The following is a 25200-nucleotide window of genomic DNA, read 5'->3' on the forward strand; positions in this document are numbered from 1 at the left end:
TACCCTCCCTTTTCTGTCAATAGATTGTGGACTTCCATTGAGAAGTGGAAGAAATCCTGCAGCAGCTTGCTGATAAGGTTACTCAAGTTCTTCTTTCATCCAAAGTTCCATCTGTAGTTTCCAACAATGATTTACTGGAATAGGAACTTAGCATGGAAGGCACCACCTCATTCATGATACCCTAAATCATTGAACAGCTGTAACATCTCAGTGGACTACTTTAATTTTTGTAAACATTCCTTTCATTCCAATGTTTCCATAAACCAGCTGCTGAAAATATCTCAGGAAAAGAAAATATCAATCCAAACTTGGAAACCCTTCAAACACCACTATTCTGAAAAAGAATCACTGGACTCGAAGTGTTAACCACAGCTTTCTCTCCACTGTTTGGCCAGCTGAGTTTCTCCAACCTTTCCTGTTTTTGTTTCAACCTTCCGACCCACTTTTGTTTATCACACATTCAGATTTTTATATTTTAACTTGTGAATAAGAAAAATTCATTGTAGATTTGCTGAATTTCCTTAGCCTTTTGAGGAAGTAGAGACATTGGTGTGCTTTCATAATTCTAGCATCAATGTGGATGGACCAGGACAAATTGTTGGTGATATTTTGTGTTGGTGGGATATTAGATCATTGTGCATCAGATGGGGGGGGTCTGTTTTTTTAAGGATGGGTGTCAGATTGGAGGGGTGTCCGGTTGTGGTGGTATCAGGTTGAGGGATAGAGACATTGGTGTGCTTTCATAATTCTAGCATCAATGTGGATGGACCAGGACAAATTGTTGGTGATATTTTGTGTTGGTGGGATATTAGATCAGTGTGCATCAGATGGGGGGTCTGTTTTTTTAAGGATGGGTGTCAGATTGGAGGGGTGTCCGGTTGTGGTGGTATCAGGTTGAGGGAGGTGCAGTTAGCAAACTTTGTGAGATTGGGGGCATATTGGATTGGAATGTGTTGGGTCATCGCGCATCAGTTTGGAAGGGTTTGGGTATGTCAGGATGGATGTTGAGTTCGGGTGGGTCAGGTTGAAGGGTGGGTTGGATTGGGGGAGGTGTGGTCAGGATACTAGGTTGAGGACAGGTTTGGTTTGCGAATGTGGTTGGGTGAGGTTGTGTTTGGATGTTATCAGGTAAATTGGGTGAAGGAGCCATTTGAATAGTTATCCAGGAATTAGAGCAGGTTTTGAGTCTGTACATTTTCTTAGGTAGCTAACTATTCAGGTAAGTGAATTGGAACTCTCTGACTTCTGAAATTTTAGTTCAAAGTTGTAGCCTTTTGTGGAGGGCTCCAGATGCAGAGTAATTGACTGTTGGAAGTTTAAATTTCCCAGGGAAATCTCAGGTAGCTGCAATTTCTAAGTAACCTTGTAGCACATTTCCCAGGGTATATTTCAGGAATGGCTATCTTCTGATCGAAAATTCTGGGCCATTAATAAGTCAGAAAATAAAAATTGAGAAGTCAGTTCTGCTGGTGAATATTACATATACAAGCAATTTACCAGAAAAGTGTTTTTATTAACATTTATATTTTTCCTACATCTTTTTCCTTCACAGTGAAACAGACTGGTATATCTTATATGAATGAGCTGCCACATATAGAAAGTGCCTGCTGCTGTGTGAACTGTGGTCACTCTTACACAGTGAACGAAATCAGAAGCAATAAAAGGTTCTGCAGTGAGCTTTGCTTGCGGCAATTTAAAGAGAAGTAAGATGGTTACATATAGATACATTCTTTATACAGTAGATCTTTTCATTTTTGATATTGGTTAACTTTAATTTTTTCAGCATAATGGTAGGGCATATTTGATGGATCAAGTAAATTGCCAGATAATTGACAATCTCAGTGTCATTGATTCTAGCTGGTCATATGACATCTCCCAATTTAAAGTGCAATTCAAGATGGATAATAGCCCTGATCCAATCTGAAGTTGTAGGTCAGTGCATTTAGACATATCTAAGTGTAGTGCAAACAAAAGGACCTGAATCCCTGACCTAATCTGCACAAAGATGCAGCGCAGTGCATTGAGACCTTAAACTATTTCAATTACCCAGCCTTGTGTTATAACCCCATAGTAAAAGGTGGCACTCAAACTGAAATCTCGACTCTCAATGGACTGGCTCACCGAATATCACAGAAACTAATAATGGGAAGGTTGAAAATTTGAGGCACATTGTAACATTTAAAATAAAACCTAAATTCCACTGGAACATTTCAATAATTTTATATCCTGGCACGGAGAAGAATATACTCCATTGTGAATTGATTTCACAAACTGAGAGCACAGAATGACATGAAATATTTTCCAGCAGGCTGCTGGTAATTGAAAAACAAATCAAACAGCTGTGTGGATGCTCTCATCAAATGAATGCTATCTGTAACCATGACAACTTTGATTATTTTAGCACTTAAGCTTTAAGTGTTAAGGAGAAGTCCACAAAGCCGAACATAATCTTCGTGGATGAATGGGATTTGAGAGTAAATATAGAACATAGAACATAGAACATAGAACAGTACAGCACAGAACAGGCCCTTCAGCCCACAATGTTGTGCCGACCATTGATCCTCATGGATGCACCCTCAAATTTCTGTGACCATATGCATGTCCAGCAGTCTCTTAAATGACCCCAATGACCTTGCTTCCACAACTGCTGCTGGCAACGCATTCCATGCTCTCACAACTCTCTGCGTAAAGAACCTGCCTCTGACATCCCCTCTGTACTTCCCACCAACCAGCTTAAAACTATGACCCCTCGTGCTAGCCATTTCTGCCCTGGGAAATAGTCTCTGGCTATCGACTCTATCTATGCCTCTCATTATCTTGTATACCTCAATTAGGTCCCCTCTCCTCCTCCTTTTCTCCAATGAAAAGAGACCGAGCTCAGTCAACCTCTCTTCATAAGATAAGCCCTCCAGTCCAGGCAGCATCCTGGTAAACCTCCTCTGAACCCTCTCCAAAGCATCCACATCTTTCCTATAATAGGGCGCCCAGAACTGGACGCAGTATTCCAAGTGCGGTCTAACCAAAGTTTTATAGAGCTGCAACAAGATCTCACGACTCTTAAACTCAATCCCCCTGTTAATGAAAGCCAAAACACCATATGCTTTCTTAACAACCCTGTCCACTTGGGTGGCCATTTTAAGGGATCTATGTATCTGCACACCAAGATCCCTCCGTTCCTCCACGCTGCCAAGAATCCTATCCTTAATCCTGTACTCAGCTTTCAAATTCGACCTTCCAAAATGCATCACCTCGCATTTATCCAGGTTGAACTCCATCTGCCACCTCTCAGCCCATCTCTGCATCCTGTCAATGTCCCGCTGCAGCCTACAACAGCCCTCTACACTGTCAACGACACCTCCGACCTTTGTGTCGTCTGCAAACTTGCTGACCCATCCTTCAATTCCCTCGTCCAAGTCATTAATAAAAATTACAAACAGTAGAGGCCCAAGGACAGAGCCCTGTGGAACCCCACTCACCACTGACTTCCAGGCAGAATATTTTCCTTCTACTACCACTCGCTGTCTTCTGTTGGCCAGCCAATTCTGTATCCAAGCAGCTAAGTTCCCCTGTATCCCATTCCTCCTGACCTTCTGAATGAGCCTTCCATGGGGAACCTTATCAAATGCCTTACTGAAGTCCATAAATATAATTCCAGTTCTTAAATTTCTGAGACATAGTTTGGTCATTAAACTTGAATTGTTGACGTGGAATAAGACGAAATGAGCAGAAAATAAAATGTTAGTGGCACTCTTGCCCATCAGATGGTTGAAGGTTGGGGAGGGAATTCAAACTCTAAACAGAAACCTAAAACTCGCAATTTAGATTTGCGCAGCACGGTGGCACAGTGGTTAGCACTGCTGCCTCACAGTGCCAGGGACCTGCGTTCAATTCTAGCCTCAGGCGAGTGTCTGTGTGGCATTTGCATGTTCTCCCCTTGTCTGTGAGGGTTTCCTCCAGGTGTTCCAGTTTCCTCCCACAGTCCAAAGATGTGCAGGTTATGTGGATTGGCCATACTAAATTGCCTGTAGTGATAATGGAGCTGTAGATTAGGTGGGTTATAGGGGGATGGGTCTGGGTGGGATGCTCTGTAGTTCATTGCGGACTAGCTGGGCCAAAGGGTGGGCCTGTTTCCACACTGTAGGGATTCTATGATTGTCATTCCAAGGTAATGTTGAATTGTCATTCAACTAAGCTGCCTCTTTCTATTGAAGAAGATGTTAAAAACGCTGAGGACTATTCAAGAAATAATAGAGGCTTTACTTTCAACATGGTGAAAAGATGACTAAATAATTAATTTGTTGTTTGTTGGATCTTGCTTTGTGGAAAGTAGCTTTAGTCTTTGTCATTAAACAAAGTCAATATACTGCGCACAGAGTGAATCATTGTACATGATAAGGTTTTAATTAGTTTAAACTGAGAAGTCTTTTCTCCCCCAGAGGCTAGTGCATACATGAAATAGATTTCTACTTAAAATTATATTGATCAATATCTGGTGAGATATGACTAGCTATGTGTGGCTTTCTAGGAACTTCTAAATAAGTTTAATTATAAAACTGTCAATTTAACGGTCTCAGTTAGGTTAAATTTAACAGTTTAACAATCTCAGTTAACAATATCTCCTAGTCCTCTGTATATGTTTTTATAACAACAACAAAAATATGCAATTTTGCTTTGATTAATTAACAGATCACTCAGAATGGGGAGTGCAGCAATCAAGAGAAGTGCTGGAGCAATACTTAAACGGGTTAAAAAGAGAAAAAGGAAAGTGTGCCTGAGCCCTAGTTCAGACTCAGATGAAGAATATGATTATGAGTTGACTGAGCCAGAGCAGGTGGTAGGTATGCTTCACCCAATATTTAACTGATACAATTTGATTATGCATAAAATCATGACAATTTTTAGGTATTTCTGGATAACTTCAAGAACAAGCAGAAATTGCTGTTGTGCCACAATGAGAACATTGCTAATTAAAATAAATCTGTGAAATTCTAAGTGTATTGCATGTCACTGATCTTTGGAGGTGGCCTTTTTATGCTGATTTTCTTAAATACTTTTGTATATTTTCCCTTATATTTAGGATAAACATGGCCCATGCACACTGCACATTTTTTTTTCTGAAGATATATTTTGAACTCCGTACAAAGAGCTCCCTGGCCAGAATGACATTTTGATAGCACTCCAGGCTTTCAAATCCATTAATTTTAATGGATGGAAAATCCTGTAGGACGTTCTGATCTCCACACTTCAATTCATGACATGTACACATAAGCATGAAACACTGTACTGACAGCATAAATTCTTGAAGTTTATCCCATGATGCACCTAACTGTAAGGCTGTTTGCTGTTAGGCATTTCATTCAAATCTGGTTTTTGTCCTGGTGCTGACAAGCATCTCCAGGAGACCTTTGGTACCCTCTGCAATTTCATATGTCAGCAATCTTGTGTTATATGTTAGCTGGCTCTGTTTGAGAAAACTAACAATGATCATTTACATACCTTTATGAGTTATTACATTTAGAAGATAACAAATACATTTGCATGTCATTTAGAAAAATTTGATTTTTGAGAAAATTTCTGTTAATAACTTAAAAGTGATATTCACTCCTATTCCAAAACGTTAATAATAGTCTACATTAATGTGGTTTACCAAATTGCCATGCCACAGAGCAAGTGAACACCAGGATGCCAACACATTGTGTAAATACAGCCACAAGTTCAAAACTAATTTGCAATTTATAATGCACCAGGTGGAATGCCATTGAGATTATTCATTGGGATGAAGGAAAATTGGAAGTGAGAGTCAGAACTCAGTTGAAACCTTAAACAGAAAGCAGGAGAGAAACTCAGTAGGTCTGGCAGCATTTGTAGAGAGAAAACCAGAGTTAACATTTCAAGTCTAGCGACCTTTTGTCAGATCAGAGCTAAAAATAGTTGGGAATAGGTGATGAGTTGGGAATGGGTAGTATTCATGTTGATGATGAGGGGTGGGGTATGAGAAAGAGAGAGAGAGAAAATGGTACATGGATATTGTGCCCGGAGAGAGAAAAGGATAGGCAAGCAGGGATAGTTGATAATAAGCTGAGAAAGACATAATTGCTGAATATGGTGCTAACAAGAAATTAAATGATTGAAAAGGGGTTGGCTGTGCTGTGAACAACCTATACAAAACAGGATCTAGGCGTGCGGGAGGAGGGTAAGGAACATAAAGGAGGGTGTTTATGTTCTGAAATCTGAAATGCAATGTTTGCCTGAAGGCCCTAAGGTACCTAGGTGGAAGGATGAGGTGTTGTTCCTCCAGCTTGTTTTGATCCTCACTGTAGCATTGTAGCAGGCCCGAGTCAGATATACTGGCATCTACCCTCCACCTAAGCTTCTGCTTGCCTGACAATTCGACACCCCATTGTTTTTCCATGGCAACATTTCAGGTTTCTGGCATCCACAGTTTTGTTTTTATTTTAGTCGGTTAAAACCTCCCTATTCTTAGGAAATTGAAACGGGTGTAAGCCACTTAGCCCTTCTAGCCTGTTCCATTATTCAGTGAGATCACGGTTGATTTGCGAAATAACTTCATTTCCTGAATTTGCTGTACGTCCCTTCATACCTTTGGCTAACAAAAATCTACTTACTTCGGTTTTAAATTAGTCATTAATTTAGCTTCGATTCTTGCATGTGTAAGAGTTCCAAACTTGTACCACACTTTGCATTCAAAAGGGTTTCCCTCAATTTTTATTTAATGCCTCCAGTCCTAGATTCCCCAACTAGCAGAAGTAATTTCTCACATTCCATCCTATTTGTTCCTTAGTAATCAGCCATCATGATAATCAGCGATGACCTGTGCAGCTATTCAAATGGCTCACATGCCAGGTGAGATGAGTGAAGAGACAGTCAGTTGTCTGTGGATATAGCTGAGGACTGTGGTCTATTCATATCATTCACTGAAGGCTCTAACCCTTACAGTGTGTAACATGAAAATAATTTAGAAATAAATCAATAAAAATCGCATGTAGATTAGCTGTAGAAATTTTGTTAAAGAGGAGCATGACTGTGTAACATATCTGGCCAGATATATACCATAAAATGAGAATTGAACTTTATATGCAAAGTCAAATTTTTTGTCCATGATTCCTTGCACAGTTTATCAGAACCCACAGAGCTTATCTTTAGTTTTATTTCACATTTAAAGACCTACATCAGTGTAACAGGATATCTGCATTCTGATCTTCAAACTGAAACATTTACCAAATATAACAAAATCTAAATCTGATTTTTCTTTGAATGCCACAACAGGATGAGAAAAAAGAAGATTTCAAAAATATCAGGCAGCACTTCATGGATGACAACATTCACACGGAATTTAGGCAAAGTCAACTGAATGAATCCAGTTGTACAGTCACTGGACAGAGTATGTTCTGAGTTTCAATGATTTGTGTCCTTTTGAAACAAATTAATCCAGTTTAAGAAAAATGAAGAATTATTTGTTTTGTATTGAGTTTTTATATTCCTCGTTTAACTGAGCCGATGCTACCAAAGTCTATTAAAGCCCTCATTATCAAATTGAAGTACTCCTGGAATAAATGAGTTCCGGAACCAAGAGGTTATGCTGCAGCTGTACAAAACTCTGGTCTGGCCACACTTGGAGTATTGCGTACCGTTCTGGTCACCGCATTATAAGAAGGATGTGGAAGCTTTGGAAAGGGTGCAGAGGAGATTTACTAGGATGTTGCCTGGTATGGAGGGAAGGTCTTACGAGGAAAGGCTGAGGGACTTGAGGCTGTTTTCATTAGAGAGAAGAAGGTTGAGAGGTGACTTAATTGAAACATATAAAATAATCAGAGGGTTAGATAGGGTGGATAGGGAGAGCCTTTTTCCTAAGATGGTGACGGCGAGCACGAGGGGGCATAGCTTTAAATTGAGGGGTGAAAGATATAGTACAGATGTCACAGGTAGTTTCTTTACTCAGAGAGTAGTAAGGGAATGGAACGCTTTGCCTGCAACGGTAGTAGATTTGCCAACTTTAGGTACATTTAAGTCGTCATTGGATAAGCATATGGACGTACATGGAATAGTGTAGGTTAGATGGGCTTGAGATCGGTATGACAGGTCGGCACAACATCGAAGGCCGAAGGGCCTGTACTGTGCTGTAATGTTCTATGTTCTATGTTAAATTTCAGACAGTAATTCAATTGTCATAACCAAGTGGACGACAAAACCCTCAGCTGCCTTCTCAACAGCATTTACAAGTGAAACTGTATGTAAGATTTAGTATGGCAACATAAAGTGTGACAACAACATGAATTTCTAATCTACATGGAGGCAGTGGCATATGGTAATGTCATTGGACTAGTCATCCATGCCACCAAACTAATGTTATGAAGATTGGGTTTGAGTCCCACCTTGACAGTTCTTCCTTTAAGTTTCCTTTTTGGACTCATGAGTTCCATTGAGCCCCATAGGTTTCTGCTTACAGTTTCCAATTTGGATTTCACTTTTCTCCTTTGCACTCAGTATTTTCCATTCTGATCTGAGTGTCAAACTTTGGGGCATTCCCAGCTATCCATTTTTCACCCTAGCCATTTGATTTCCTTTCACTCTCCCATTTTGTAACCCTTTCAAATCAGTTTTGAGGATCAATTCTTAATCATTAGCCATTATTGTTGCCTGTCTAGCAGTTGCAGTTCTCAACATGGGTTCTTATTTGGAAATTAGTGAGTTTTTCCTCAATTCATCTAAGCGAAATTCTCACTAAGAGCTTTGTATATGGTTTCAGCATCTAGTCCTTGTATCCAACTGTGAAAATTACTTTGTTTAACCTTTTCATGTTCAATGTTGGCTTGCCCAGACTGTTTCCTTAAATTTGGCACCTTTGTCTATGTGTCTCAGGCAATAACTTATGTGCAGCCAGTATTGTTTTCACAGCATCAAAGTTCAGACAAACTTCACCTGACAGTGAAACACAGAACCTGGCATTTTGCTTCAGCTTTTTGTAATATTACCGCATCCCAAATCCTGGTCTGTGTTTAAAAAGATCTGGCCACAAATCTCCAAACCCTCCTACAATTCTTTGGGGTTGCAGATGGGAAAATGATCCTTGTTACTCCCAGAGTCATCACAAGAGTTAAAAATATTAACATGGAGGGGTGGCAAAAAGACGTTATTTTACTTCAACAGTAACATGAAGTGTTGAACATACATAGCATGTCTGGTGGTGCCTGTGCAGAGAATGACAGAGGCGAGTGACCTTTCATAAAAACTAATGAAGATTGTGGACCTGACATGTTAATTCATTCCCAGCAATTATATTTCAGATTTCCAGCAACTGCATTACCCTTTGAGTGTAAGCTTGATCTTGGTATTTGTAAACATCGTTAGTTTTAGTTTAAAATGAAAGCAGATTTATCACACAATGCAGAGTGTAATTTTTCTGTTAACAAGTTATGCTAGTATGGATAGAAATAGCACAATGTTGTATGCAAATTGGTTGGTGCTAAGTTACTGGAGGTTATTTCTGTTTCTAAACACGAAAGTGAAGCCAAGAGTCATCTGCCAATAGAGTGTGTCGCAGTCAGTTCCAGGTATTCTTATTTGTACATGAGATAGTTATTTGCAAGTTTCGGGCCTTTGAATGTGTTGTCCAAATATATTGTCAGAGCCTGGTTCAAAGAAGCTGAGCCGATTGCATAGTATGAATGACAAAGACATGTGTAATTGTCTGATACACCAGTGGTTGTAAAGTATGTCACACTGAAACCTGAGCATTCAAAGGACTTTATAAGTGAAAGTGTAAAGCACAAAAACCAATAGGTTTTACTAAGCCTGTACAAAACAGTTCAATCCAATTGTTACCATGATTCCCAATGCTGGACTAGTGAAGGATGTTGGAGGGAGAGTTTGAATTGGGGTGCGGATTTATCAACAACAGAGAGAGGAGAAGTACCAAAGTCCTTGATTTCTCTCCCTGGTCCTGTGGGATATACAGAAGGTAGCAGACATCTTTTTGAGGGAGATAGTAGGAATTGTCAACGCTGGAGAATCTGAGATGACATGGTGTGAGGCTGGATGAACACAGCAGGTCACACAGCATCAGAGGAGCAGGCAAGCTTGACGTTTCGGGTTGGGACCCTTCTCTGAAGAAGGGTCCCGACCCGAAACGTCAAGCTTTCCTGCTCCTCTGATGCTGCTTGGACTGCTGTGTTCATCCAGCCTCACACCGTGTTATCTTTTCAAGGGATATTGCTTGCTCCCAAGAATTCATCCATGAGATATGATGGTGAAATAGAGAACTGTGGAACCTTTGACTGTTGGACGATGAAAGAGCCATGGCATCTGTCAGGGAATTGAGTGCAGACACAATTATAACAGTTGGAGATCAGCTGAAAATTGAGGGAGTAAAGACCCTTCCAGTTAACGAATGTCTTTGGTTGCACGTTTAGAGCCTTGATGGCCACATGGGTGCAATCGATAATGCATTGCGTTTGGGGTGGTCCAGCAATGGAACCAAACCCACTTGGTCAGAACAAAATATAAATGTATCAAACTGAAGTATAAGCCTGTTGAGCCATCGGAAGACTAGGTGAGTTGGGGTGAATTGTCTCCCCCCCCCTTTCAACTCCCCAAGTTGACCTCAGTAAAGATTTGTGTCCTTTTTAACCATGAGACTATATGTCTCACAAATTAAAAGATGATTAATTAATTTCCACTGTAGTATTAAGGAGCCAATTAAAAAGTTACCTGGAGTGGAAGTAAGAAAAGTATATCATCTTCCAGGCTGACCTTTACCCATTCCATTGTTTACCTAACTGTTTTTCTCACTCTTTGGGCACCATCTCCACCTATTGTTTATTCCCTCCCCCCTTCCCTACACCTACCTTCAGCATAAATACCAACTTTTTCCTCACTACAACCAACCCTGAAGAAGGGTCATTGGATCTGAAACATTAACTCTGCTTTTTCCTCATTGATGCTGCCAGAGTTGCTGAGTTTTTCCAGCAATTTTTGCTTTTGTTTCTGAAATACAAGCTTGTTTGTGTATTTCTATGTGTAAGTCCATTGTATCCAAGTTTACAACTGCACCTTGATGTTCACATGTTCTCATCAAGTGTAAAAGAAAAGTTAGATGAGGATTCTTGTTTTCAATCCATGCCTGCATGAGATCAATTGTTTCTTTGCCTTTGGATGAAATGTTAATTTCAGCTCAGCTGCTTGTTGTCTAATCCACATTGAAACTTGACCATGTGTGATCAAAGGATGCTTGTAAATTGGTGTTATTGGTTCTCTTTTAAAACCACTTCATTATATGAAAGCCCAAGGTTTCAATTTGGATGATGGAACTTGAAAATCACTAGTCTATGTCTTACATCATCATGACAACTTTTATAAATGCCCCATATAGTAATGTTTTCAATCTTCACTGAGAAGTCAGATTGGCGCCAAGTGGAAGGTTCATATTTTTAAATAGAGAAAATTGGAGGGCACGTCACACTTGTGCATCATTGTTGTTTTCATGCCGAAGTGATTTTTTTTGATGTCCAGTCATTGTCACATGGACATTTACAGCACAGTAGGAGACCACTTGGCCCATTGTGTCTGCCTTGATCAACCAAAATGAAATGGCGTTAACGCCAATTCCCAGCTCTTGGCCTATAGCTCTGGAGGCAATAACAATGCATGTGAATATCTAAATACTGCTTCAAGGATGACTCAACCACCCTTTTGGGAAGCGAGTTCCAAACTCCCACCATCTGGATCATGTTTATCCATTTTCACAACTATTCTAAATCTAAAAGGTTATGGTCACTATGGCCAAAATGTTCATCTCCAGATATTCCTTCCACTTTCTCGGGCTCATTTCCCAATATTGGCTGCAGATTTACCCGTCCCTTGTTGGCCTTTCCATGAGCTGGCTAAAATAGTTTACCCGGATACAGTTTAAGAATTTTGACCTCTCCCTAAAATTATCCCAGGTAATATTCAGATAATTATGATCCCCTACTATTTTTGCATTGTTATTTTTACACATATCTGAAATGTGATTATATCTTTTGTCCTCTGCCTTTCCTTCACTGTTTGGGGATCTTTGGTACACACCCAACAACATGTTTGCCTCTAATGCTTTTAACATCTATCCATTTAGCCTCATTTGATAATCCTTCCAAGATATCATCTCTCCTCATTGCCATAATTGGTTCCTTGATTAATATTGGGACCCCCATCCCCCTCCCCACCAACCACTCCTCATCTATCACCCTTCCTACGTCATCTCAATGTTCTATAACCCGGAACATTCAGTTGTTAATCCTGCCCATCTTTCACCCAAATCTTGGTCATAGGCTCATGGGTGTACAACATAACAGCTATTTGTGCCATTAGCTCATCTGTCTTATTCTTCAGGCTCCTTGCATTAAAATATATTTCAATTCGCTTAAACTCATTTCTTTCTTATCTACCCTATGTTTACCCTGTCTTTCAAACTCAGTTATTCATGTTTCAGCTTCTAATTGCATCTCAGGTTCTCTCCTGTCTGGGCTACTTATCCAGGTCTTATCTTCTTGCAATCTAGTTTAAATCCACCCCAACAGAATTAGCAACCTCATCATGGAGATGTTGGACCTCTTCCTCTTCGCATCTAACTATCCAACTTGTACATATCTCACTTTCTCCAGGAATGGTCACAATTCCTCAGGAATCTGAAGCCATTTCTTCTGCACTGTCTCTCCACCCATGCATTCAGCTGTTCTAGTGTTTTATTCCTAAACTCACCACTGCATGGCATTGAGAATAGTCTGGAGATTATGACCTTTTTGAAGTCCTGCTATTCACTCTCTTGCCTAACTCCCTAATGTCTGCTTGCAGGACCTGGATTCTGTTTGTTCTTATGTCATTGGTTCCAACAAGGACTGTGACCTCTGGCTGTTAACTCTCCCCCTTTCAGAATATTCTGAGCCATCTTGTGATGTCCTTCACCTTGACACTAGGGAGGCAACATGCTATCCTGGAGCCAGATCTATAGCGATATAAATGTCTGTGTATTCCCCTCACTAACAAGTCCCCTACCACTATTGGTCTTCCATATTTTTTTCCATATTATAAGGCTGAATGTACTTAACAGATTCATTACAGTCTGATCAAAATTAACACAAGAAGACACAGGCACATCAATACGAAGCAAATTTTTAAACTTAATCTACTTAACGAATTTTAAAGCCGTGCACAAAATAATGAGTGAAACTATTAGCTTAAGATACACAATATAGCACACACAGACGCACACACACATATATATATATATGTAAATACATATATGCGTATAAAAATCAAGTGAGTTTCGCACTGTCTTGTTTTCATTGGTGGCACATAGTTAGCTCCCAGTCAAAACAGGCTGTTTTTGCATTATGCCTGTTTTTCATGTGATTCTCTGCTGTCCTTCAATTGCTCATTGCCATGGTCTGGTTAGAAGATATCATTGCCCAGCACACTACAATACCGCTTCCCCTCACCAATTGCTAGACTACCCATAGTTCCATGGGAGCTTAGTACTGACCGGCCACCACAGAAGACCTGTCATGTTTTTCAAAGCTAAAAAATGATTTGTGAGAAAAGTACACACAGGGGATTCCATCGCTACCTGTGTGGTCCCTTCTGTCCAGTGGACTGCAATTCCCCGTTTGCCTGCACTTCCTTAGGCTGTGGAATGATCACATAGTGTAACATGTATCCTTGACCTCCTCAGCCTCCTGAATGTACTGTGGCGTCCCCAACTATTGCTTAAACTCTGAGACTGAAGCTTAAGTTGCTTCGGCTGGAGGCACCTCCTGTCAGTCCTGAACACATGGTCATTCACACAGACAGGAATGCTGAGATTTCATACGTAGTGCAGATTGTGGAAATCATAACTTTCAAGACATACCTTAACTAAATCAGATATGGACCCTTGTTTTTATTTTACCCATACTTCTAATTAAGTATAAACTAGAACCCCTTAACTCTGTCAGGTGAAGAAATTTAGTTTTGAGTTTTAAGCTGCATTTACAGTCTTAAATCAATATCCAGTCATGAGACAAGAGAGAAGTGCTCACCAATTACCTACCTGTTGTCTTATGCCATGATACTTTGATTTTGTTTCTGTGACTTCTCAGCTTTCATTACTCTTTTTAATCTCACTACCACAACTCTAAGTCCTGCACAGCTCTATTACCAGTTTGGTCCTGAGACCTCTCCACTCTCACGGCTCCTTTTATCCTCAATGTAACCACTTCTGGGTGCCACACAGATCTGCTGTCACTCTGTCTGTTTCTGGCACCCCTTGATTTTCACTGAAGCTTTTTAACCTCACTGTTGCTGCATCCATATCCCACACATATCCATGGCTAGTCTTTCTGCTTCAGTGATTTTTGCAGTATAATGTCTTTTGGCTTCTCAGATCTCTTCACAGCCAGGTGTGTGTATATTCACTGCTTTTGTGGAATACACAGTAGGCAGTTTGGTCTCAGCAAAGTTCCACAAAGAGCAATGAATTGAATTATAGATTTATTAGTTTTGTGATATTCGTTGAGCTACTAATATTGGCAGTATGAAGGATCTTTGAATAAATTCGATTAGTTTCTAATAAAACTCCAGCGCTATTTAGGTCATGTGAAATTGATAAATATACTTATTATGCAGCTGTTTTCAGAGCTAGGTAAGATTCTTTTGGATCTGAGTGTAAGGAAGTTAATTCACAAGCAGAACTTAAATTCTCATCAGGACGAACATTTCCATTCGAAACAGGTTTTACACAGAAACAGCCAAATTAAACTGTATGTTTAGATCTATTTTGAATTCCAAACAATAAACCTTTCTACGTCTTAGAAGCAGAGTGAGGACCATTTAATCTTTTGTGTATTTTCTTCTAGCTGCCTCTGTAATAGAAAAGAACAAAATTTGGTCTTGGGCTTTATATTTGGAAGAAGAAAAGGCTATTGCTGCCCCTGTCAAGCTGTTTCGTGAGGTAATAACAATTCACACTTGCTTTTTTTATTGTTATTGGCCTCAGTATTGTCTGACATAAGACATTTATTCAGTATGACTCAATATATGTATAGTTCAGACCTGCTCATCTTTTTTCTAGGCACATTTAACATTATGACCTGTCCATAACAAGAACTCCTCCAAAGTTACAATATATTAGATGGAAGAATGTTGGTGGATGTTATTTTGTATTTTTGCCTTATCTTTCATTTTCTGACTTTATCCGGAACATTGCCAAAACAATAAAGGCTCCTCCATGTTTGCGTCACTGTATGTTGCAATACATGGTGAATAAATTATAATGACTTCTGAAGGTTAATTATTAAGAAACCATTCAATTTTTTTGGTGCAAAGATGGAGATAGGGTTTGGGTTTTATCTAAATTATGAGTCATAGGAGATCCAGTTACATATTGGGAATGGTGCGGTTCCAGCATGTTCCAGTAGCACATCACTATTAATGCAGGTACTCCTTTTGCATCTGACTTGTGAGTTTCCCAAACAACTGATGCCTCATAACAAGCTATCATGGCTCTGCATTTTAAAGGGACCCTGCCTGGATAAAACTTAAAACATGACAGAACAATGTTTCCATTAAACTGCATAGGCCTACACTGTGCACAATTCGAACAGTACTGTGCTGGGATAAATATTGCACATGCACAAAATCCTTTTTATCGTGACTGTGCACTGACTGAACTGGTCTCACAAAATAACTTTGTTTAAAGTGAGCAATGTTTTACGGAGATGTTGATGGAGCCAAAACTGAGACCACTGGATGTACAACAGAGCAAGGCAGCACAGTCCTTCAACCACGCCCCCCTAGAGATGATATGGGTGTGAGGGCTTACTGGAAGAACACAAGTTAGAAGAGCAAAATTAGGCCATTCGACTCATCAGATCTGCTCTGCCATTTGATCGTGGCCGATTCTGTCCCTTACTAATGGAAGGAGGACACCTGCCGTAGCAAACAAAATGGCATGTTTTGAAATCGCTGAGGAGTTCACCAGCAGGAGGGTGGTGCCACATTCTTGAGATCAGTGATAAAAGATGTTTATTGACTCAAAAAGACCAGAAATGTTGAATGGCATGACACGTTTAGAATATCCTAAAGCACATCTGACATTGAACTGCTCTACTCTTCTTTTCCGGAGTTTCCTCCTGCACGTTTCTCAACATACCATCACATCTTGCAGGTGCGCCCATTCCTTTCCATTCAGATATCTTCACAAATCCTCAGCTGACCATACACCACTGATACTCTCTTGCCTTAATGCAATGTCACAACCATTCCTGCACGATGACATCCTTGGTTGCTGTCCATCAATTCTCTGGACACAGTTAATTTTTCAAACTCTGGTGTCTCTCTTTCTCCTTACAAGAGAAGAAAATGCAAAATGCAAGTGGGAGGAAACTGGGGCAGGTCATCCAGTCAAACCTATTCTGAGAGATGCTGAAGAGCACCTGGGGAAAAGCCAAGCCTTGGCCTATGGAGATGGTTAAGACAATTTTTCCCACCTACCTGCTGACGGAATTAAATTTCTCTGCTCTGCAGTACTCAGGAGCAAAGTATAATTGGTATTTGGAATTTTCTGGTTTGGATAGAACCATTAGACTGGCCAACCTCAGGTGGGTGGGTCAACGGGATATAAATATGTACCTGAGACAGAACACTCTGACAAAACATTTTAAGACACTAATATTAAAAATGTTTTATTTATCAAAATAATGTGTCTTCCATGTTTCCAAACTATAATGTTGTACTGAAACAATGTTAACAATATTGAGGGAACTGGCGATTCCAAATAACCCATTTTCAGTAGGCTGACACTGGGAAAACAAGATAAGAATTATACACTAAACCTCCAATATTTAAAAAAAAACTGAGAATAATTTAAGTTTTCAGAAGCATTGTTAATTTACTATTGGTGCAAAAGCCGTTACAACTCCTCCCTAATTGACCAACTCATTTTTCTTTCATATTCTTATCACTGTCTCTCCTGCAGTCTTCTCACTGCAACAACCAAAGCTTGTTACCTTCAACTTCAGTTGATGCAGAGCCCTTAGAATAACTTTGTGGGGCTTCACATTCACTATTTGCATGATTTCTTACAGTGCTGTCAGTGACCCGTCTGTGACTTGCGTGAGCCAAAAAAAATCTCTGGACAATTTGTATTTCTGGACTTCTGGTTTCTGGATGTCATGGTGTATCACACACCTACGTGACATTTGTCACACAGTCATGTTGACTTAATGTAATAGCCGCTTAAAGATTATTGAGTGCACAGTGATAACGTCTTACCTTCTTGATAGTTCTAATTCATGTTTGCCATCTCAATGAGACTGCTGGGTCAGCTCGTTGAGTTGTCATATAGTATTTCATAAATTACAAATGAACAAGAGTGAATGTTGAAAACCTGTCTCAATAATAGTATGGTTTTCAGACGGGAGGATCAGATCTGATTTTGTTGAAGGATGGAGCAGGCTCGATGGGATATATGTCTCCTTGGCAAGGTCAGCACTTTTCACACTTGACTGTCTTGTTTCAACTTACAAAAAGCATAATAACAATGACCAACAATCCCTACATCTGCAGAAAACTATCAGAGACAAAGGAAACATGTTAAAACACTTTAGATAAAGAAGGGGCTGAAGACTCTGTTCTGTTTTGATGGCATCTTGATAGTCTTGACACTAGGAGATTGAAACTCATCAATTACCCCCAAAGTGTGCCATTTCTGTTATATGATCAACTTTACCAGGGACGACAGGTTATTATAAGAATGCAGAAAGGCAGTAATGTCAAAAAATGCCGGAAGAATGGAATAACATCCTCTCTCTCTCTCAATAGATTGTTTCAGTTCGGATCCTAACTCTGTTACAAGTTGGAATATGCCACAGAGATGGTTTATGTTAAAATAAAAAGAATTTCAAATGTCATAGCACCATCTCTCAGAAAATGATTGATTGTGATCCAAAAGAAACTGACTCCAGATGAGTAACTGCCTTGCCTGCAGCTTCAGTGGCACCTCAAGACCAACATTGGAACATGTATTACTCATTGCTTGTGGTCACTAACTTTTAAATTCCACCTCCTTGTTCTGTTTGATAATTCAGGATGGATTTTACCATATTGCTACTGAATTTACTGAAGAAGTTTTTAAATAATAAAAATAACAACTTTACTTGCTGTTTGAAAAGACCTGGCTGGTTTTATTCTCCTTAGCTTTACACATGTTCATGTATATAATGTATTGAAGAGTAAGACAACTTGCAAAATATTCAAAAATGTGTACCAATCCGAGGAGTAAAACAAAAGGAATACGTTCGCTCATCCAGGCTTGGTTGTAACATATTCAGCAGACTCCTAACTTGTGCTTTATAGGTTGAAAATACCGCTTTATGCCAGTGTATAATCTATTTAAAACCACAGAGGTTTACAGAATAGCACTATCATTTTTACGATAGTTCTTTATTTAAGTGATCAAAATTTAACTGAAATATATTTGAGTGTAAAAGTAGTGGGGTCTGTTATTGAAGCTGGTTAGGAACATTTAAATAAACCGGTGGTCAAGGTAATACATTGTAATTATTTTATAATGTGACTACAATTATCTTCTTTTGAACAGTATCAGTCCTTCCCACTGAATAAAAATGGTTTCAGAGCAGGAATGAAGTTAGAAGGTATTGATCCTACACATCCATCAATGTACTTTGTACTCACCGTGTTTGAGGTACTGAAAGCATTATTTCATTTTTAATGTACCTATATTCATTTAACTTACAAATGAGTAGCTGATGCATTGAAAGAACAGGTTCAGGTTGTAAATAGTGAAGGAATAAACAACAGAAATAATGCCAGTTCCCGAAGAAGCATTTCACTTACTAATGGTCTAAAACACATCACCTTTGAATGTGTTTGCTGCCTTTTGGTTTTATAGTTTCTGGCTTATTGTTTTTTTGATAAATTAACCCCCTGACAGTGATTCGTCTGAGAACTGTTGAAATTCAAGCTAAAATTCATTTCAGAATATGACACATTGGTGCATTTGCATGTACTGTGAGACAAACGTGACAAGCATGTAGGTAATCAGAATTACTTCGTTACTATTTCAATGTTACATTTATCTGACAAATGCAATGAATGGTTTTGTGCAAAACCATTTGTTAACTGATAAAGAACAGTAAATGGTGGAAATAGTGCAGGGGATTGCCACAGGAAATTGAAGAATATATCGGTTGGAATATGTAACGGAGGGAAATTCTCTGAGACCCTAACTACAGAGAAGTACAGAGGGTATTTGCAAATCCTGTGAACTTTCTGATACGTATCTTGGTTGACTTCTTTTTCAGCATACAAAATTTATAACCCCTCCATTCCTTGCTCCACCCTATTAACTCTATCTTTACATTGTTTTGCAGCATGCTTACTTTGGTCTTCTGTGCAAACTCTGTTCTGATGAAGAGTCACTGGACCAGAAACATTAACTCTGCTTTCTCTCCACAAATGCAGTCAGACCTGCTGAGTTTTTCCAGCAATATCTTTTTTTGGTTTCTGACTTCCAGCATCTGCAGTTCTTTCAGTGTTTTTTCAATTGAAATGTAACTACCATTTCACCTTTAAAACCCTTTTTGAATCTTTTTTTTCAATGAAACTATTGATGAGATGACCTTCGTTTCTTGAATGGAGAGCTTTACTGAGGTTAGTGCAGTTGAGCTGATGTACAGAGACTTCCAAAGGCAATTGATAAAGTGACACCTAACACATCGTCAGAAAAGCTAAAGACCATGGAATAAAAGGAACTATAGCAGCATGGATGTATAATTTGCTAAGTGACAGATCACAGAGAGTGGTTGTTGCTTTTCAGACTGGAAGCGGATGTATAATGGGATTTCTCAGCAGTCGGTATTAAAACGACTGCTTTTCCTGATATTTATTAGTGAGGCAGCCTTGGGTATACAGGACATAACTACAAAACTTGTAAATAACAAAAAATCTTGGATTGTGAACTTTGAGGAGTATGATGATGCTGTCACTTTTAAAACGTTATTTTGTCCTGGGTTTTTTATTTGAAGCGAGGTTGAAAGACAGAGGCACCAAACAGTCTACCAGAACCACTAGAGTAAACAATATGTAAGGCCTTTAGTTTTTTTTAAGAAGTTGGAACAGTAGAAGCAGCCTGAATAGGTATTGCCAGCTCTCACAGACCAGGCTTGCTCGTTTTGTTCAGCTGTAGCATTAGAAGCTGCTTGGGGGTCTCAAAAGAGTTAGAGCTTCAGTGAATGACTCCTACCTGCTACTTGCTCTGAAATTTCTCTTGATGTTTTTTCCTCCAGGATTGGAGAACTGCATGTAAGAATCTATGTCTAAATTTGCCTTTTGCTAAATGTTTGTTTATGGGATATTACCATATTGGAATAGTTAATTAGTAATAGGTACTGTATCTATGATCCAGTTAAGTTTTCCATTGTTGAATTATTCCAAATTCCTTTTTCTTTTGATTGTATTTTAACTGTAATGTTGAAGTAAATTGGGTTTTGCTTAACGTCAAGTAGTTTGACTAGTTACATCGCATCTAGAACAGGTACTTCACACTTAGCTTTACAATAAGAAAAAAATAGGGTCTAGGCTATCTTAAAATATTTTGAGAGGGTCTGGTCTAGCCCATAACATGGTGAAAAACAAGAGGAGAACATATTCAGGCATGCAGAATGGGAGGGCATACTGCAGATGGAATTTAATACAGGGAAGTATGAAGATGTGCATTTTGGTAGGAACAATGAGGAAAGCAATACTAAGTACAGGCTACAATTCTATTTGGAATGCAGGTGTGGGTAAAAATACATGAAGCACTGAAATTATTCCAAGTAGCCCCAGGTTTCAACTTCACAAAAAAATTCCTGATTCAAGTACAAGACTGTGAAAAAAAAGTTATGCTTAAGTTTGTTTCACATCAGCCACCAGGGGTCGCTGTAGAACATGAAGATAGATAAGTCCCCTGGGCTGGATGGGATTTATCCTAGGATCCTCTGGGAAGCTAGGGAGGAGATTGCCGAGCCTTTGGCATTGACCTTTAACTCATCATTGCCTACAGGAATAGTGCCAGACGACTGGAGAATAGCAAATGTGGTTCCCCTGTTCAAGAAGGGGAGTAGAGACAGTCCTGGTAATTATAGACCAGTGAGCCTTACTTCAGTTGTTGGTAAAGTGTTGGAAAAGGTTATAAGAGATAGGATTTATGATCATCTAGAAAAGAATAATTTGATTAGGGATAGTCAGCACGGTTTTGTGAAGGGTAGGTCGTGCCTCACAAACCTTATTGAGTTCTTTGAGAAGGTGACCAAACAGGTAGATGAGAGTAAACAGGTTGATGTGGTGTATATGGATTTCAGCAAGGCGTTCGATAAGGTTCCCCACAGTAGGCTATTGTACAAAATGCAGAGGAATGGGATTGTGGGAGATATAGCAGTTTGGATCGGAAATTGGCTTGCCTGAAAGAGGGTGGTGGTTGATGGGAAATGTTCATCCTGGAGAGCAGTTACTAGTGGTGTACTGCAAGGGTCGGTGTTGGGTCCACTGCTGTTTGTCATTTTTATAAATGACCTGGATGAGGGCGTAGAAGGATGGGTTAGTAAATTTGCAGATGACGCTAAGGTCGGTGGAGATGTGGATAGTGACGAAGGATGCTGCAGGTTGCAGAGAGACATAGATAAGCTGCAGAGCTGGGCTGAGACGTGGCAAATGGAGTTTAATGCGGACAAGTGTGAGGTGATGCACTTTGGTATGAGTAACTGGAATGCAAAGTACTGGGCTATTGGTAAGATTCTTGGTAGTGTAGATGAGCATACAGATCTCGGTGTCCATGTACACAGATCCTTGAAAGTTGCCACCCAGGTTGACAGGGCTGTTAAGAAGGCATACAGTGTTTTAGCTTTTATTAATAGAGGGATCGAGTTCCAGAACCGTGAGGTTATGCTGTAGCTGTACAAAACTCTGGTGCGGCTGCACTTGGAGTATTGTGTACAGTTCTGGTCACTGCATTGTAAGAAGGATGTGGAAGCTTTGGAAAGGGTGCAGAGGAGATTTACTCGGATGTTGCCTGGTATGGAGGGAAAGTCTTACGAGGAAAGGCTGAGGGACTTGAGGCTGTTTTCATTTGAGAGTAGAAGGTTGAGAGGTGACTTAATTGAAACATATAAAATAATCAGAGGGTTAGATAGGGTGGATAGGGAGAGCCTTTTTCCTAAGATGGTGACAGTGAGCACGAGGAGGCATAGCTTTGAATTGAGGGGTGAAAGATATAGGACAGATGTCAGAGGTAGTTTCTTTACTCATAGAGTAGTAAGGGAATGGAACGCTTTGCCTGCAACGGTAGTAGATTTGCCAACTTTAAGTACATTTAAGTCATCATTGGACAAGCATATTGGACAAGTACATGGAATAGTGTCGGTTAGATGGGCTTGAGATCAGTATGACAGGTCGGCACAACATCGAAGGCCGAAGGGTCTGTGCTGTGCTGTAATGTTCTATGTTCTATATGTTCTATCTGAACCATAAGTGGTCCAAACTTATTTCAGTGTTAGAGATAATAGGAGCTGCAGATGCTGGAGAATCCCAGATAACAAGGTGTGGAGCTAGATGAATACAGCAGGCCAAGAAGCATCTTAGGAGCAGGAAAGCTGATGTTTCAGGAAAGTTCTAGGCCCGAAACTACAGCTTTCCTGCTCCTAAGATGCTGCTTGGCCTGCTGTGTTCATCCAGCTCCACACCTTGTTATCACTCATTTCGGTGTTGCAGCATTAGTATTTGCATCATCAGATTTGGACCAGAAAACTTATGAAATCTGAAATTATTTCTGTCCCTGCTCCTCGACCTGTGTTCCATTTGCATTTGTTTGATTGCACATGATAAGGAAAAGAAGCATCGTTCCAAAATAAACAAACAACGTTGCTGCATCTTTGTCTCCAGGAGGCAGTGTACTTCTAGTTCCATACTATTGCCCTGTGTGTTCAGAGGTGGGTAGGGGGAGCATTTACTTGAACAAGAAGCTGCACTGTGGAAACCCTGTCATCTTTCTGTCTTTGCCTTTACCTGATTAATTCTGAGATAGAGTGGTTTGTGGAAGGGCTACCCACCAAAATGCCAGTTGTGGTTCACAAAAAGGCTATTTTTTTCCCATTTAAGGGCATTGCCCCACTTGTATTTGTATGCAATCAGCAGGCTGATGGGCGAGGGGGTCAGGGTGTATGTGGGGGTGTGGGTAGTCGGGGTGGCAGTGGCATTTGGTGTATGTCTGTCCTCCACACACATTCATTGCCCAGTTCAGGGATCTGGCTTTAGGAAGTGATGAGGGACCTCCTGACTTTTATTCTGATTCCCAACACTTCCCCCAACAACTCCCAATCTGCGTTCATTCTCTTTAGGCCTGGTTCTTCAGTGATTCTTGGTGGATGGGTTGCTGGTAATGAGCATTGATCCCAGTGGTGTTGATCAGTCTTGGAAAGCTGTCAGTCGCTGACTGGTGGCAGCTCCCAGGAGTGAGATTTTTATCCCCAGACTCCTATACCGTGGGTAAAGCCAGTGAAGGGTGTCTGATGGGGCTCTTAAATCTGGCGGACCTTCCCTAGGGAAGGTGACAGGGTTACTTGCTGGTGGTTCTGTAGAAGGGGAACAATGGTCCTTTTGTCAACCTTGAAGTTCACCCAATTAGTCAGAGCCAAGTCATTGTGAAATCCTTGTTGCTGTGACATTACTTCAGTTTTCAAACAATGATGGATAGTAATTGTTTGAATTCCTGAGTATAATTGGCAATAGTAATGTTTGTGTTAGGTTATAAAAGTCCAAGATAAGCTCAACTCAAGACTAGATCTGTGTGTGGTCTCAAAAAACATTATTTTTGTCTTGACAAACAACATCAACAGAGATGACTTTATTTTCAAGGAGCTGTTGATAAGTAGATTGATCCCAGTAACACAGCAGACACAGTTACCCTCCTATAATACTTAACAACCTGTAACTCGCCAATCAAATATTGAACCTAAACAATCTCAAGCAAGATGAACCCTTGGGGCTTTTGCACTTCATGACAAGTAATGCTAGCCCAGCAATTTTTAGTTCGAATGTTAATCTTAGAAATTTAGTCTTGTCAATTCTCATCAACATTTTTGGAAAAGGGAAGGCTCTCTCCCAGCAGAAAATCTGGCAAGGGAATGAGGGTTAATTTAAGGCTGGATTAATTGGAAATAAGCAGCTGTGTTGATGTTTGAAATGGAAAAATTTAAATTTCTCCAATTCGTAGTAACAAATTTTGGTGACAAGATAGCAAGATGTTGCAGTTTAAAAGTTGAAAAGAATATTATCAATATATGTCTGAAGGATAAGATTAAATAGGATAGTTTTGATAAGAGTAAATAGGATAGATTGTTCCCACTGATAATTTAGGCTATGTAATAATGAGATTGGAGTAATGTATGTTCCAATGGCATTGTGTGTAGCCACCTATTCTCTTACATGTACTAGTGCTCCTGTGGCTTCCTCTTCTGTTGCTGTTTCTGTTGGTACTGTTATGTAAACAAATGGTCCAGAACCATCATTTTAGAACATTAAACTTTGGGAGTAATGGGATCCAAATGTATTTGTTAAGTCCCACTGAGTTCCTAATTTCAGCCCCCTCACTATTAGTGGTGTCAGGTAAAGAGCATTTGCTCTACTTTTGCTGGGGAAGAGATTCCGACGAAGAGAGTTCTTGTCTTGTTAGTGTGACACATCTCTTTTGATTCATGGCATCATTGGTAGAGCCTGGGATCATTCATTAACCTGTTCTTCAACTATAGTGCAGGTGAGGGTTGGTGAAACCACAGTAAGAATGAAAAAAAATTGTTAATTTGGTTGAAAGGGAGTGTTAGATTAATTATGCCATCTGTGTATGTGACAAATATTTTAATTTGTTTAACTAGTTCTTCATTGTTGGGAATACGGTTGTTATCATTTTGTTTGTCCTGGCACTTTCAAAAGATGAATCTCTTATCTTGCACGGGAAAATGGGAAGCTGAGACTTTGCCACTCAATGCTAGTTTGATTCTTGTTGGTGACAATGATAGCTGCATGGGATTAAATGCCCAGTTTGGATGGCTAACATTTGCCATTATTTTTGTAAGGTAACAAACACTTCGCAGGACAAAACAAGAGAATCAAGAG

The 25200-nt window shown here is 39.8% G+C and overlaps 1 protein-coding gene across 6 annotated transcripts in view; it reads left to right on the forward strand.

Annotated features, from left to right (window-relative positions):
* l3mbtl1 (L3MBTL histone methyl-lysine binding protein 1) overlaps positions 1 to 25200 on the forward strand; it is an 82510-nt gene that overhangs the window by 24627 nt on the left and 32683 nt on the right. For 5 of the 6 annotated variants that reach the window (XM_048550211.2, XM_048550212.2, XM_048550213.2 and 2 more), the window contains 6 exons: positions 1553 to 1703; positions 4687 to 4834; positions 7288 to 7402; positions 14889 to 14983; positions 18632 to 18736; positions 25161 to 25199. In XM_048550211.2, the coding sequence (XP_048406168.1) occupies positions 1553 to 1703; positions 4687 to 4834; positions 7288 to 7402; positions 14889 to 14983; positions 18632 to 18736; positions 25161 to 25199 (653 nt within the window). The remainder of the gene's footprint in view (positions 1 to 1552; positions 1704 to 4686; positions 4835 to 7287; positions 7403 to 14888; positions 14984 to 18631; positions 18737 to 25160; position 25200) is intronic. The other variant, XM_059652772.1, reaches the window with a different exon arrangement.

This window comes from Stegostoma tigrinum, chromosome 19 (genome assembly GCF_030684315.1).
Source record: "Stegostoma tigrinum isolate sSteTig4 chromosome 19, sSteTig4.hap1, whole genome shotgun sequence".
NCBI lineage: Eukaryota > Metazoa > Chordata > Chondrichthyes > Orectolobiformes > Stegostomatidae > Stegostoma > Stegostoma tigrinum.